This window comes from Colossoma macropomum, unplaced genomic scaffold (assembly GCF_904425465.1).
Source record: "Colossoma macropomum unplaced genomic scaffold, Colossoma_macropomum, whole genome shotgun sequence".
Taxonomy (NCBI): Eukaryota; Metazoa; Chordata; class Actinopteri; order Characiformes; family Serrasalmidae; genus Colossoma; species Colossoma macropomum.
This window is the reverse complement of record NW_023494809.1, coordinates 1,783,781-1,799,607: the sequence shown is the minus strand read 5'-3', so window position 1 is coordinate 1,799,607 and position 15,827 is coordinate 1,783,781. Positions and strand designations below refer to the sequence as shown.

Genomic DNA, 15,827 nt, shown 5'->3' with positions numbered 1-15,827 from the left:
AAAATGGCCATCAAGCTCAAGTGTTTAGGAGATATTTCCAATATTAGATATACAGTAATCCACTTACTCAACCAAGGGGAGAGTCAAAGGAAAATAAGGGAAAAAAACACCTGCAATGAGCAGAACGTTTTAACGGTTTCTATGCTTTTTTTTTTTTCAGTCAGACCTGGTCGACACCAAAACTGCCCCCATCAGATAAACAGCACTTAAAGCTTTCATCTCTGAGAGAGAGGAGAAAATCAAGCTGCTTCAGATCTGAAAACATCCACAGGTGTTCCTGTCCATCCTTCCACTGTGAGAAGACGACTCAGCGCTGTGGGTCTGAAAGGATGTGTAGCTGATCAAGAGGAACCTCACTGAGAAAAGTGGAAATGTGCAAATCTGCAACAATAAATACTGAAAAAGTCAGTATTTAGTTGTCAGTAGGTGAAAAGGTGTCTGTGTTTGTACCTTTTTTGCTTTGGTTAGGTGAGTTCTGGCTGATTTTCTGACGCTCTCTGCATCATCTGTGGTGTCTGGCTTGTCTAGTTGTAGATAAAACAGCCATCCCAATAAATACCACACCTGAGAAAAAAGGGAGGAAAGGGGAGAGAAAGGCTGAGAAACGCTCAGTAACCAATGAGCTTGACTCAATGCTAATGTCAATTAATGTTACGTAATGTTTTTATAATCTAATCAACTGCTTTTAGAACGGTATTCGTTCCAAAAACACTGAATTAAACTGACAGAAACCAAGAAGCATTAACAGAAATGTGTGAGACGGAGAAGAAAATAAGCAGTAGTAAATCTCCAGGTGTCGAAGCCGAAAACACACACAAACGCTCAGCGCAGCCAAAGAAGCGGTGAGGATCACCAGGCAGTAGCAGTGAAAAGTAACACAATTTTACTTTCAATTACAGAAGGAATACATTAGTAACAACTACAACGTGACATTCTATAGTGAAAAAGATTGTTGGTCCCAATTTATATTAGTGTCTCTAATAACTGTGTAGTTACATGTGAATAACATATGCAACAACAATGTAACTACTAATGATTTAGTCACTGTTAAACAGATTACAGAAATACACCTTATGTAATTATACGTGTATCAACTTCAGTTTTGCCTCATGTAATTACACAAGTGTATTTTACTAGTTGTAACAGCCTATTCTCTCTCATGTAATTACACAAGGGTAATAACAAATGTAATTACATCACTGACACTGTATCTGCCAGCTTTCCTAACATTTAGCTAGCATTTATGATGCCAGTACTGTGACACTGTAACCAGTTTCAGCTTTAAACCATTCTGTAATGTGACAGAACAGCAGACGTCCCTTATCTCAACATGTAACTGTTATTACATTAATTAAATGTGTTGCATTACCAAAGCAATTAATACCACTCCATTATTACACAGTAACTACACAGCAACTACACAGGAACTGTTAACTTATTTTACAGTGTAACTTTAACACTGCACTACAGGAACGTTCCTGTGTAGAAGATATGCTTGTGTAATTACATGAGGCAAAACTGAAGTAGACACACATGTAATTACATAGGCTTTACTTCAGTAATCCATCTGTAACAGTGACTAAATCATTAGTAGTTACATTGTTATTGCATATGTTGTTCACATGTAACTACATGTAAAGTGGGACCAATTTGTTTAGGACATTATACAAGCCTAGACTCAGAATATAACATAAGAAAAAAGAAAATTACAAAAATACAGTCGTGAGAAAAAAAAAATGGGCGCCTCTTTTTATGTTTTGTTGATATTCTAAGTGTAAATAAGTACATATACATATATAAGGCAACACATTTAAATATACAATTTGCTGAATTTAACATATTGGGGGAAAAATCAAATGTAAAATATGACCTGTGCAAAAGTTACAACACATTTTGGATTTTTTTTTGTATGAATGTTAAACTAAACAAACAAATAGAATTTGTGCACTAAATTAGAAGAAGATGGCGTTTTTAAGTTTATTCCTGGCAGAGGATGTGTTATCTTACTTTCTCAGGTTGAGTTTATCTTGCATTTCCTTTCGCTTTAGTTTTAAACCTGACTTTATTCTTCACCACCTTAAATCATTTTTTAATCCGGCATGCTGAAGTCAACGGCCCAGCACTGAGGTCCACCAGGCCCACACTTATGAGAAAACGGGACATAAACAGCAAATTGAGTCAGGAAAGCACAGCTTAGTGCAGCCAAGAGAATGTTTGATTTGTTTAGTCAAAAAAAAAATGTATGTTTTATGTTCAATATGCTCTATGTAACATATTCTATGTGCAGAAATAGAGTTCTAATATTAAACTGGTGAAGCCAACGTCTCACAATATCAGCACAGCATAAGGACAGTGCAGGATGGAATGTTTGTCCAGATTAAAAAGCGTTTTGATTGATGTTTAAAAGCATCATTTAACAAACAAATTTGTTAAAGCAGAATTTAACCGTAATTTTTGACACCTGATGATTTTGTAATAGCATATTTTATATCGCTGTTGTCAGAAGAAAACCTTGTATCTCTATTTTTGACGTTTTTCAGTTTTTGACATAATTTAAAAAAACCTGTTACCTTTTACATTGTATGTAAATTTCATGACGAACAGACAAAAATAAACGACTCAAAATGACTTGGAAAAAATTCTGGTTCCATTGACTCACATTAAAAGTAAAGTATGTTTTTTCCTTCTCCTGTAAAGTTTTTGGAGATATGAGGTTTTCTGATTTTATCTATCAGTGCTCTGATAACTGCTATTATGGTCATGTGCATGGTAACCAGCGCTCTCCTGCACATTTTAACACACCCCCACCACGTCAGTGTCACTGCAGTGCTGAGAAAGATCCACCACCCAAATAGTACCTGCTCTGTGAGGGTCCATGGGGGTCCTGACCACTGAAGGGGGCTAACAAAGTACATAGAGAAACAGATGGACTACAGTCTGTAACTGTAGAACTACAAAGTGCACCTATATAGTAAGTGGAGCTGATAAAATGTACAATGAGCGCAGAAACAAGGAGGTGGTCATAATGTTACGCCTGATCAGTGTATACATGCATAGATACAGTTGGGTCCAGCCACACATGTCAACAGCGCATTCGGTACCATTACAGAGCAGCAGTTTGAGAAAGATACTGTCCAAAATTACACTATTTCAATAATATTGCTCTCAGAAAATGGGATAGGATTATATAACAGAGGGAACGCAGTGATCCACACTCAGGTTCGTGTGATGTTTATGTAGATATGGCTGTGTGGTTGGTGAAGCACAGAGAACCTGTTGGTGTGAATGAGGGGTTTGATTTATTGGATTTTTGTTGGACTCAAGAACATTTGTACAATGTATTCAGGTTTGGATCAAATTTGCAGGCCCAACTAAAGCTCTAAATACCCAACTTGCCTCGAGGAAGGGCAGATGAGCACCTAAAATGACTAAACAATACAGAATCCACGACAGAGACTTTAAAATGCAAATACACGACAAGAAAAAGCAAAACATTTGCTTTCGTATCTCATTCAGATATGAATATCAAATAGCTTGAAAAACGCTCCTTTCTGCAGACGGCTAAATAAACACATCTGCGCTTTCAGTAATAACAGTTCGATCAGACAGTAGAGGTTGGAGGAAGACGCATGCTGGGATTTGTTGTCATGCGTGGGCGTGTGCTTTAGTTCTTCACCTCTAATTACTCTATAAACACTCCGCCAAGGTTTTCAATAAAGCGCCATCAAAAGTTCGCACCTCAAAAAACTCGCTTTCTTCCCAACTTCTGACTTTCCTGGACGGAGTGAAAAGTTCAGATGCTCTGTATCTGCTCTCAATCTGTCACACGCGAGGCATCGGAGGGGGTGGGGGTGGGGGGGTGTATCGGAGGAGGCTGGCATGATTCTGTCACCACTTCTACAGAACAGAGGAACTGAAGTCTCCAAGGTTGATGCGTACCCCCCCATGCATATTAGCAAATGCCCCCTCTACTGTTCTTACTGTTTTATATACTGACTGTACTTCTGCTGCTGAGTGCGGAGGTGGGAAGGAGGCAAGCTACAGGGCTTAGAATTAAACAGGTTCAGAGAAAACACATGAAGAAACTTGAGAAACAAACTAAAAACAAAGGTTCCCAAAGGGTTCTTGCGTTTGACACACGACTCTACACAACCAAACAGCACAGTGTGTTAGTTTTGACACTAAATGTGTTAAAACATGACAAAATGACACGAATTATACTGAGAGAGATCATAAAATGGTGGTAGTACTGAAATTTTCCATCCATTAACTAGGTTTCCCTCCATCGCACGATGCAACAAGCTGGGAGGGTGAAGGCTAACACACGCTTTCTCTGAGACTAATTACCAATCCTCGGGTTTCAGTCACGTGATTTGTCTGTTGTGGCTGAACATCTGGCTTTGCTGCTCTGCATGAACATAAAAAAGATGGCTAAAATTGCTCTCCTTACTTTGGAAGAGAAGAAACGTCACCTCAACAAAGTCAATAAAATAGTCTGTGATCCTTATACAGTTTCCCCCTGAACTCCTGGTCCCACTTAAACTGACGAAAAACTACCAAATTTGTGTTTTCCTGACATTTATATTTATCTCATACTCAGCCCCTCTCCCTGTTCTGGAGTCTCTCAAAGCATTTAAAAACACAGAAGCCCACCGGCTCTTCACGTCAGGGTGGGTAAAGGATCCCAGGTGTTGCATAGAGGAGAAAACACTCCATCATCATAAGAGGGTAACGACATCAGCTAATTAACACAGATGTGATCAATGCTGGCCTTTAGATAACTTTAGCTGATGTTAACAGCCGAGAGATGAACAGTCGCCCCCTAACGGAGCTGCAGACAGCCGGGATAACTTTACTCTCTGTTTCTGGAGATTTAAATGAGGTTTGAATGGAGAAACATGAACGTTAAATATCAGACTGAATGTCGTGGGTCTGAAAACGACGTCGTGTTTCAACAGACGTGATTCTGTAAGTTTGCTAGTGCAGTTAGTTCAGAGTTCAGCTCCAGTCCTGAAACCCCTGCACTGCATAACTGTGGTTTCCTGATTAAAATACCTGATATTATTAGCTAATTAATCCCTTCTTGAGCTGAACGAGGTGAACAGCAGAGAGAAACACTGAACTATACAGTTCAGGGGCTCCAAGCCTGGAGTGAAAACACTGAATTAAAGATCTGTGTGTCTCTCGGTTTCTGTCGCGTCTTGCAGGTGAATCATTCACAAAGCTCCGCAATTTGAAAGCTTCACGCACGAAACGTGAGAACAGGGTTGGCTGTGTGCCAACTTGCTCAGCTTAAGCCATCAGTGTTTCGTAGCAGCAAAGTGTAATATATACAGATATGAGCGAACGTCACACGACTGAATGTCAGATGATGCAGAGTAAAGCATTAAAACTCTACTTTGTTAATCAATGAAGACTCTATTTGGGGCGCAGACAGCAAGCACAGTTAAAACTAGCGGTGTGACACGGAAACAGCTTTTTTCAAAAAATACTGTTCCGCATTTTTTTATGTCACTACTGAAACACAAATAAACACAAATGCACCCCTGCATTTAAAGCAGGAAGTGGGGCTGCATCCCTGTCCCTCATGGCCACATGGTGAGCAGTTAGATCCCATTGTTTTGAACTAAATGTGTCCCAAAGTCTGAAAATCAGAGTGTAAAATTCAGAATTGTCACTATGGAATCACACATTTTCTGCAATTGAGTAAACTTTTTGTATTTTAATGAAAAACGTTATGATTTTATGTGTGTACAGCTGTTCAAAGCCGTGTTTGCTAGTCTGATACTAGCTAGAGTTTTTGAGTTATGCTCAAAATCAGCTAGAATTGTCACTAATGAAACATCATTATTATAGTACTGGTAGTGAAATAAATAAACATCATTAAAATAAGCATCATTAAGGCACAGAGTCACTCAAAGTAAAAGGATTTTTGTCCATTTTTAACTCTGAGTTTGAACAATTTGGTAGACTGAGTCATTTACAATAAACATATTTCCATAATTTTGGCCACAAATTCTTAACTTTGGCAACATGATTCTTTGGCTTGGTGGCTCGAGTAGCCAGTGCAAATCTCTCTATCCCTGTTAATGATACGTTCACAGCAACCTGGTGTGTAAATCAGTAACAATATGATGGACAGAACTGAAACATTTAATAGAGGCATTTTAAATGATATCGCATTGAGATTGGAAAGAGGGATGGCAATTTTACAGTGAGCAATTTTGATCAGGGGATGGCTGCCCTTGCACCCGCCCCACAATTACATTGTACCACTTTCTCTATAGAACCATCCACTGTAAGATTCTCTTGGTAACCAATAGTGGTTCTTGTATGCTGTTAGTCCAAGAAATCCTTTAAGGCACCTTCTTTTATTTTTAAGAGTGTTTGTAGCCCATCAAGAAACTAAATACACAAACTTGTTAACGAGAACTTTTCATTGTGTGCATTATACTCAATTTTAATGAGTGAGCTCATTTAAAAAGAGCAGAATCTAATGAGTACAATTATTACTTATTTACATCTCACATCACAAGTAAATATGCAACTTTATTAATCAGATAAATTACGTTTTTAAGCATGCAGTAAATCAGTATTAATAATAACCTCATCTAAAACAGCAACTAATGAGCATAATTATTACTAATTTACAACTTAGTTCAAGTAGCACCATGTAAATGAACCTGTAACTTTATTAATCACATGAACTACAATATGAGCATTTCCTAAAAGAAAAATCAATCAAATCATACAATTTCTAATTTAGTCACTTCACATGAATAAATATGCTAATCAGATAAACGACTTTTCAGTGTATTCATTGCATCAGTCTAATTAATAGTATCTAGTAAATGTATTTCTGATTTTCTTCATGTTGAAGAGCTCAGCAACTTTACAAATGAGACCATTATAGAATGTGCCCTGCTAGATCTGCCCCAGCCAACCGTAAGTGCTATTAATGTGAAATGGAAACGTCTAGGAGCAACAACAGCTCAGCCACAAAGCACTGTGATCCTGGACAGCTGGCGTCCAGCACAATTTGGTGAATTTTCAGCTCTAAACACACCGAGTAAACCTGGCATTTAGCTGCTGAATCAGGTGTTGAGTTGAATCAGGTGTGTTTGAGTAGGAAAATTACCAAAGTATCCTGGACTCAAGCCCACCAGGACTGGAGTTCACCACCCCAGCATTGACCACTGTTACAAGCTTAAAATAAAACATAGCATGGCCCTGTTTCATCTAGAACAGTCAATAAATGTTCATGTGTATCACTGTTAGCTTCGTGGTAACATGCTACTGGAATCTCATAGAGATGATCATAGAGACGAAGGTATGTGTAAGGCAAGCCATTTTAGCTTTTAATCCTTTTTTCCTGATATCAGGAATTAAATTTACACATTGGAAAATTTTATTCTTACTAGTAAAACTGAATTTTCACACATAGAAATCTAATTCTTGATATCAATCAAAAATTCATTCTAGATATCAGGAATTTAATTCTTACTACTACAAATTTAATTTTTACTAGTGAAAATGTAAATTTAAATTTAATTCATAAGTTTATGGCAAGCCCTTTTAGCTTTTAATTTTTTTTTCCTTGATATCAGGAATTCAATTTACACATGTGAAAATTTAATTTCCACTAGTAAAATCTGAATTCTTGATATCAAAAAATCAGTTTTTACTAGCAAGAGCTAAATTTTCACATGTGAAAATTGAATTCCTGATATCAAGAAAAAAGGATTAAAAGCTAAAATGGCCATATATTCACACCGGTGCCGATATTCCGTGTTGATGCTCGCCAGCACTTGACGACTCTGGGAATTGTTCAGTTTCTCAGTGCATCACAGCACTCAGCATTTTTCCATTACTACATTAAATTCAAGCCATATCGAGACCACAGAAAGCCACAGTAGATCACCTGTGGCTTAAAACGCAAACAGAGAAAGGCAGTCAGTCTTTAACATATAAAGACAAATGCTAAAGGTAGTTTACCTTTAAGCTACTGATACTAGTCTAGTCTAGTTTTTTAACCTTGTATCTTTCAGCTCGAACACCGAGTGTGTGAGGAGGCAATGAACGGATGCAAAAAGTTTTTTTCGTTAAATTTCTACGAGTGTAAAAATGAACCTGCCGTTTTTGCGGCGCTCTCGCTACATGCATTGTATAGCAGTTCTCTGCTATGTGACGCTGCACGATGCGGCGCATCCACTGAGCAACGGCCTTATCAGTCAGATTTCCCCACCAGCTGGTGGAGCTAAAAGGTGCTAGTTATGAAAGAAATGGATGTGGGGAACGGAGGAGTGCGGCTGATTTATGAAGCGTGCTCTTGGTGGCGGTGTTAAGGAGGAGGCAGAGACACAGATTTTATGACTTTTTACACATCACACACACAGCTAGACACAACGCAAGATCAATCACCGAACGGAGGCCCAGACTAGAACTTCTTCTGACAAGAACACTGCATCATTAGCACGACAAAACAGGCGCTCAGGGAGACGCTAGACAGACAAGTAACACTTCTAATGTAACAATGATTTAGCACAGCGAGTGACTGAGCGATTCATCAAATCTGCAGTAAAAAGTGGGCTTGGTGTAAACCTCTCTCAGCATCAGCGCCTCAGCTACAGTCACCCTGTACAGCCTGAAACAATAAGCTAAGAGTAAGAGGCGTCGGGTCAGATTTCATGGGAGTTTTTTGGACCATATGACTTTACAATTTACAAATCTGTCACAAACAGAGAAGAAGGTCTTGATGTTTAGGTCTCAAACGCAAAATCAACATTATACTGATGAGGACATGGTGACTGTATTAGATCATTCACTCACATCCTCAGAAGACACGTCCTTCACCAAGCTTTGACTGAAGTCTCTTTGAACACTCAGCTCACTCACAATCATCAGACTCGTCCCGTCGGGGAAGGGCCCCGAAGCATAACCTGTGTTACACTGTGTGCACTTACACATTTCCACCAGAGAGGTCTCCAAATCCCCAGATCTTACATGGTGTAGCTTTAAGTAATCTCTGGATTTTTATCAATTTTTCTACACTTTTTAGGGTACAATTTCCATTTTTGTTACTAAATTTAACATATCAGAAAAAATTATATATAACTTTTGTACAGGCCACAATATGTTTAATTTAGCAAATAATCAGTAATTGTGCACTTTGTGTTCTCTGAAGCAGATGTGTTAACTTGTTTTAACTTAAAAAAAACCAACAAAACATATATGACTATTAATATACACATTATATATATATATATATATATGTATATCGCTGCTGTCGGAAGAAAAAGTTTTTCAGTTTTTGACATAATTTGAAAATACCTGTTGTTCTTTACATTGTGTGAAATTTTCATGATGAATGGACTAAAGGAAACAGCCCAAAATGACTTGGAAAAAAGTCTGGTTCCATTGACTTACATTAAAAGTAAAGTAGGTTTTTTTCCTTCTCCTGTAAAGTTACCATTCTGGAGATACAAGGTTTTCTTATGACAACAGTCATATATATATATTACGGGTGGGGGGATAAAACGATTCTCAGATGCATCGTGACGCGGACGTGGACATAACATTGACGGAACGCAAAAGACGGAATTTGGAAGTGCAGCGCCCGGACAGTCTGTGGCGGCACATAACAAAAACACAACTGGGTGAGCGAGAAATCCGACCGGCTCCCTCTGCATTAAAGCCAGGTTAGGTCAGGAGTCACAACACAAATGATAAGAAGAGCCATTTTGTCCTTTTAACAAAAATCAAACCACCTTTGGAGCCGCAATGTTTAATGTCCAGTATGTCTCAGTATGTAATGATGTCGCAGTATAGGAATGAAAACGCAGACTTACTTTGCTCTGCTTTAAGCTTTAGCTATAGCCGCTTTCCTCCCATCTCAAGCAAACTTTTCCTCAAAAGTAGATCAGTTTCTTGTAAAATGTCTCTCAGCATTCGACTGTTTTTATGAGGCTGAAGTCGCTTCTCATTCGTCAGCTTCTTGTTCGAACCTAGGTGGACTGGGAAAATTAGAAAGAGAAGCGACTTCATCTTCGCAACTTTTTAGTGTTTGACAGTCTCTCGTTGCAGATTTAACGTCCCAGGGAACCAACTGTGCTCTTATAAATGCGAATAAGTCCATTCATCTCCAAGTGTTCGTCTAAAACGTCTCTTTGCAGCTTCGTTAGCTACTAGCTAGACAGGAAAAGGGACCTGGATAAGAGCCATACTACATGCTGGCTGTGTGACACGAAACAAAAATAGTTTGGAAATGACAAATATGAGAAACGATATTACGTTTCCACCTGTTTTCTGTCAAGTCGTACTTGCTTCCAACCCGAGAACCATCGAGCAACGTTGTTGAAGCTTTCACCCAACTCGGAAAGGACGAAGCGAATTACAAACACTGTCGCAATTTTTACTGCCAAGGATCTGCCTCTGTTCTCAGTCGTTGAGAACCAGTTCAAGTAGTTGCACACTTTGGATACGGAGATTCAGCGTCCAGTCTCGAAGATATTTAACTGACACGGTGACCCCTCCCCCCAACTCTCTACAACGAGACCGAAACCGAAGTTATAGAACCACTGAAGAAAACAGGGAGGACAGCTGTAATCTGCTGCGTTGGACATCCACTGCCACACAATCTTACTTCACCATAACTGCACATTTTATCACAGATGAGTGGCAGCCAGCGTCTCATGTGCTCCAAATAAGAGCAGTGAATGAGAGCCTTCCAGTTCATTTGCCACTTCACTTCCATTTGTTTTATTAATAAAAGATATTGGAAGTAAATTCATTATGGATCATTACAAATACTTTGTTTTAAAACTACCAAGTCCTCACAAAGTGAGAAAAAAAAAAATCCTGTATAGAAAAAAATGCATCAAGACGCATCGATAATCGTTTTATAATCGCATTGCAGCCTCTGAATCGTAATCGAATCGAATCGTGAGGTGCCTAGAGATTCCCACCCCTATATATATGTGTGTGTGCGTGTGTGTGTGTGTGTGTGTGTGTGTGTGTATATGCAGTCATATAAGTCATATTTACTTAAAAGCATGTATGTGAATTATTTCAGCATGGCGCTTTGCATGATGTGTCAGCAGTGCTATCAGTCAGTTCTGCTGCAGCGTTCATAATTTCCATGGCTGATGAGCTAAACTGAGGAGCCGGGAGCTTTCGCACAAACTCTATTCCAGCAGGTCTCCATACATACATTATTTATCCAGCCGTCTGCTGCACTGAATGTCAGCACCACTTGTCAAGCCCACTGAAAATAGAGGCCCATTAAAGAAGCGGCTGCCAAACTGCAGCCACAACAGAAAGAGACGACACACAGGACTTAATCACACGCAGCTCCCTGATTCCAACAAGTAACCAAAGATGTACTAGCTAGCACATGCTAACATACAATCCGTCATCTTTCTGCCCATCAATCTCTCTCTCACACACACACAGGGTGAAAACAAACAGAAGCATGGACTACAATTCATCCTCTATATTATACATCGATCAGGTATATCATAATGACCACCTCCTTGTTTCTACGCTCGTTGTCCATTTTATCAGCTCCACTTACTATATAGGTGCACTTTGTAGTTCTACAGTTACAGACTGTAGTCCATCTGTTTCTCTGCATACTTTGTTAGCCTCCTTTTACCCTGTTCTTCAGTGGTCAGGACCCCCATGGACCCTCACAGAGCAGGTACTATTTGGGTGGTGGATCATTCTCAGCACTGCAGTAACACTGACGTGGTGGTGGTGTGTTAGTGTGTGTTGTGCTGGTCTGAGTGGATCAGACACAGCAGTGCTGCTGGAGTTTTTAAACACCTCAGTGTCGCTGCTGGACTGAGAATAGTCCACCAACCAAAAATATCCAGCCAACAGCGTCCTGTGGGCAGCGTCCTGTGACCACTGATGAAGGACTAGAGGATGACCAACACAAACTGTGCAGCAGCAGATGAGCTATCGTCTCTGACTTTACATCTACAAGGTGGACTGACAGGGTAGGAGTGTCTAATAGAGTGGACAGTGAGTGGACACAGTGTTTAAAAACTCCAGCAGCACTGCTGTGTCTGATCCACTCGTACCAGCACAACACACACTAACACACCACCACCACGTCAGTGTTACTGCAGTGCTGAGAATGACCCACCACCCAAATAGTACCTGCTTGTGTGAATCCCCCTTTCTTAACAAAGTGGATTATCTTTTCCTACAAAATGTACGAAATGAAGGGTGGTCTCTGACTTCTGCACAGCCCTGTATGTTGTCTGAGACTATGCACACGTTTTAGCTTTTACAGAGGAAATGCATTTTTTTATAAGCATCAAAAAAAATGACCTCTAGTACTTAGATTTTTAACACGAACACATAACAGTTCCAAAAGTGAGACTTTTTAAGGACAAATTAATAAAGGAAATTAAGACTTGCTTGACTTTTAAAGCTTTAGAAGAAGGAATTTATAAGCACAAGTAATTTGGACCTTTTCTCTTGGTCTTATTACCATTAAATATTCACACTATTTGTGTGGTATTTTCACAAATTCAGTACATTTTATTAATTCACTTACCTGAACAACCTCATCGTCCTCCTCTAGTAGGCCCTCCAGCACCTCTGTGGCCATCTGAGGAGAAAGGAATACACATTTACTTTCATTACAGTTTACACTGATTCAAACTGGCTTTGCTGAGTTTTACCACTGATACACTTCTCATACACCGGTCAGGCATAACATTGTTTCTACGCTCATTGTCCATTTTATCAGCTCCACTTACTATATAGGTGCACTTTGTAGTTCTACAGTTACAGACTGTAGTCCATCTGTTTCTCTGCATACTTTGTTAGCCCCCTTAGCCCTTTGACCTCTGCAGACAGCTAAAAACTGCTATTTAAAACATGTCATTTAAAAAAGGCACAGCCAGCAGGAAATAAGGAAAGAAAGCCTCAATTAAGATTCCAGCAACACAAACATTAATTTCGAGATATTAGAATTATTCCCACAGTCAGATAGAGAATAACTCGTACCCCCGACTGGTACTGCTAAATTTGAAACCCAAACCTGACCTGTTCATAGAAATGATCAGCTTGGCTTTAAAGTGGTTTGTTTCATCACTAAGAGTTTCAATTTACTGGCAGAAAATGTGAAGCTGGGATGAACTTTTTTTCATTTTGCACTTTGGTAAAACACTAACAGCATTTATTATCACTATTTTCATGTGTTTGCTGAATTGTAAATGGCAGAGAGCTTCAACTGTTAACTCCAGTGTTACCGTTTCTCTTGCTACTGCTGCTACTCGCAGAAATGCTTATCAAACTTCGGAGGAGCTTAGGGGAAAGATCCTCTGTGACCTTTCCACCAACCTAACATACCCCTCTCACCATCCATGGTGTGACTATACGTACATCTCAAAGAGCTGCCGAGTTGTGTAGTTAGGGTGCTGCCTAGAGTTGCATCGATACCAATACCGTATCGTCAAAGCAATTTATGTGTAGGAGCTAAGTAACAACACGTTAGCGATGTGGGCAGCTGCAAAAAAGTGTTAATACAGTTTTACAGAACCAAAAGCTTTTAACGTAAAGCTTTTTAAGTAAACTTGCTGAGCTGCCAAAAATGTTTCTAGAAAACTATGTTTCTAAAAAATCAAAAAATTTGAATGCATTGTATCCAATAGGGGCGGCACGGTGGCGCAGTGGGTAGCGCTGTCGCCTCACAGCAAGAATGGCCTGGGTTCGATTCCCGGCCGGGCGACCAGGGTCATTACTGTGTGGAGTTTGCCTGTTCTCCCCGTGTCTGCGTGGGTTTCCTCTGGGTACTCCGGTTTCCTCCCACAGTCCAAAAACATGCAGTCAGGCCGATTGGACGTGCTAAATTGCCCCTAGGTGTGAGTGTGTGTGTGTGTGTGTCTGTCTGTCTGCCCTGCGATGGACTGGCGACCTGTCCAGGGTGTATCCTGCCTTCTGCCCAATGACAGCTGGGATAGGCTCCAGCACCCCACCGCGACCCAGAAGGATAAGCGGTTTAGATGATGTATGTATGTATGTATCCAACAGGACTCATGAACCCATGTAGTCAGAAAGGCAATGAATAGCAATAACACTGCAAGCCTAACTATTATAGCTATAACCATTACAGGCTAAGCTGAACAGATCACGGTCCACACCAGTACTGCAGAACTCTGTACAGTCAGTAAGTCCATGTGAACTGGATAATCTATGATGTGTTCAGCCTGAAAGCACATCATCGTCAATAATAAACTGTGTACGTTAAATGCTTATGTTGTTCGCAGACGATACAGATGGGGGGAGGGCAAGATAGTCCTATTCAAATTTGAGCTGTATTATTAAGTAATGCAGTTTATTAGTTTAATATGTTTTTTTAAGCCGACAAAATAATGACAAACCAGGCCAAATTCTGTCCACCTGCCAACGCACTTTTTCTCCTGCCAAATCCAACCAAAATCCACCCAATTTGGCAGGACCCCTGAAATCTGGCAACACTGATGTACTGATGAACCTCATCCCTAGATTAGTAGATCAGTTGAGAGGCACTCGTCGCTCCTCAAACACAGAAGCTATTCCAAACGCAGCTGTAGACTATGTGGCAGATTTAGTAAAAGAGGACCTAATCACCAACAGTCCACCGACACTTTGTACTGGTGGGTGCAGACAGTTTAGCAGTTTATCCGCTGAGAACTTCCATGCAAATGAAGACCGATGTAACTTTGTGTTCGGCTGCAGCCTCGTTAGGACTGTTCCATCTGTGTGGCTACTAAGGAGGAGTATCCATAGCAGGACCCGCACTACCTTGGCTGCAGCCTCGGCTTTGGAACGCAGCAACTATCTCAATATTTTGACAGAATAATGACTAACTCTGAAAAAAGGGATCATTACTCGTTGATTTTCTAATTATTTTGAGCAAAATTTGTCAGAAATGTGACAAAATTAAGCAACATTTTTTTTTCTTTCATAATGCGCATTTTTGTCTGGTGGTATGAGCGGAACTTGAGTTCTGTGTCGAGTGCATTTGGAAACGATGCAAATCTCCGTTTAATTTCTCCAAGCACATGCAGGTCGTTTGGGAACTATATGATTTTGAGAATAAACTCTTACCTACACGCAGTTCATCCAAGAATGGCTGACTTAGCCATAAGCCACGGCGCACACATGAACCACAGTGCACGGCAATAACAAAGTAAGGAGTAGCTTTAGTAAAGCAGGGACCGCAGAGCCAAAGATCTTGACCTCTCCAACATGGCGGACGCGCAGACGTATCGACTCAGATAAAGAACAACAGACACCGCAGCATCTAGGTATGTATGTCTATGGTAAATCAATGAGGCGAAAGCACTGAAGAGCAGTGACCTCCCCTTTGATCTTTCCATATATCTGAAGCTCCACCGCGCCTGTTTGGTAAACCACAACAGTCACTTTTCAACGGCAAAAGTTTTGCAACAGTGCAAAACGTTTGTAAATCTGCCTCATTACTTTATGATTACACTAGAGAGAAAATGCATGAGAGTGTGGAAAGTTTACATAAGCACATTCCTTCAATCATAAAAACTAATCTACTACACAAAAAATCACTCATTTGAAATAAATAAACTGTGTCCAATGTTATAAATGAAAAATCTGATATTCTGTCAGGTCCCCAAAGGACTCGAACTGGGTAGCAAACATCTAGTACATATCAAATATACACCGATCAGGCATAACATTATGACCACCTCTGTTGTGTCTGATCCACTCAGACCAGCACAACATACACTAACACACCACCACCACATCAGTGTTACTGCAGTGCTGAGAATGATCCACCACCCAAATAGTACCTG

General features: G+C 40.0%; 1 protein-coding gene across 1 annotated transcript in view; it reads right to left on the bottom strand.

Annotated features, from left to right (window-relative positions):
- si:dkey-12j5.1 (probable assembly chaperone of rpl4) overlaps nucleotides 1-15,827 on the bottom strand; it is a 201,100-nt gene that overhangs the window by 50,298 nt on the left and 134,975 nt on the right. The window contains exons 9-10 of the mRNA XM_036558540.1: nucleotides 12,566-12,619; nucleotides 451-564 (exon numbers count right to left, since the gene is read on the bottom strand). Of these exons, the coding sequence (XP_036414433.1) occupies nucleotides 451-564; nucleotides 12,566-12,619 (168 nt within the window). The remainder of the gene's footprint in view (nucleotides 1-450; nucleotides 565-12,565; nucleotides 12,620-15,827) is intronic.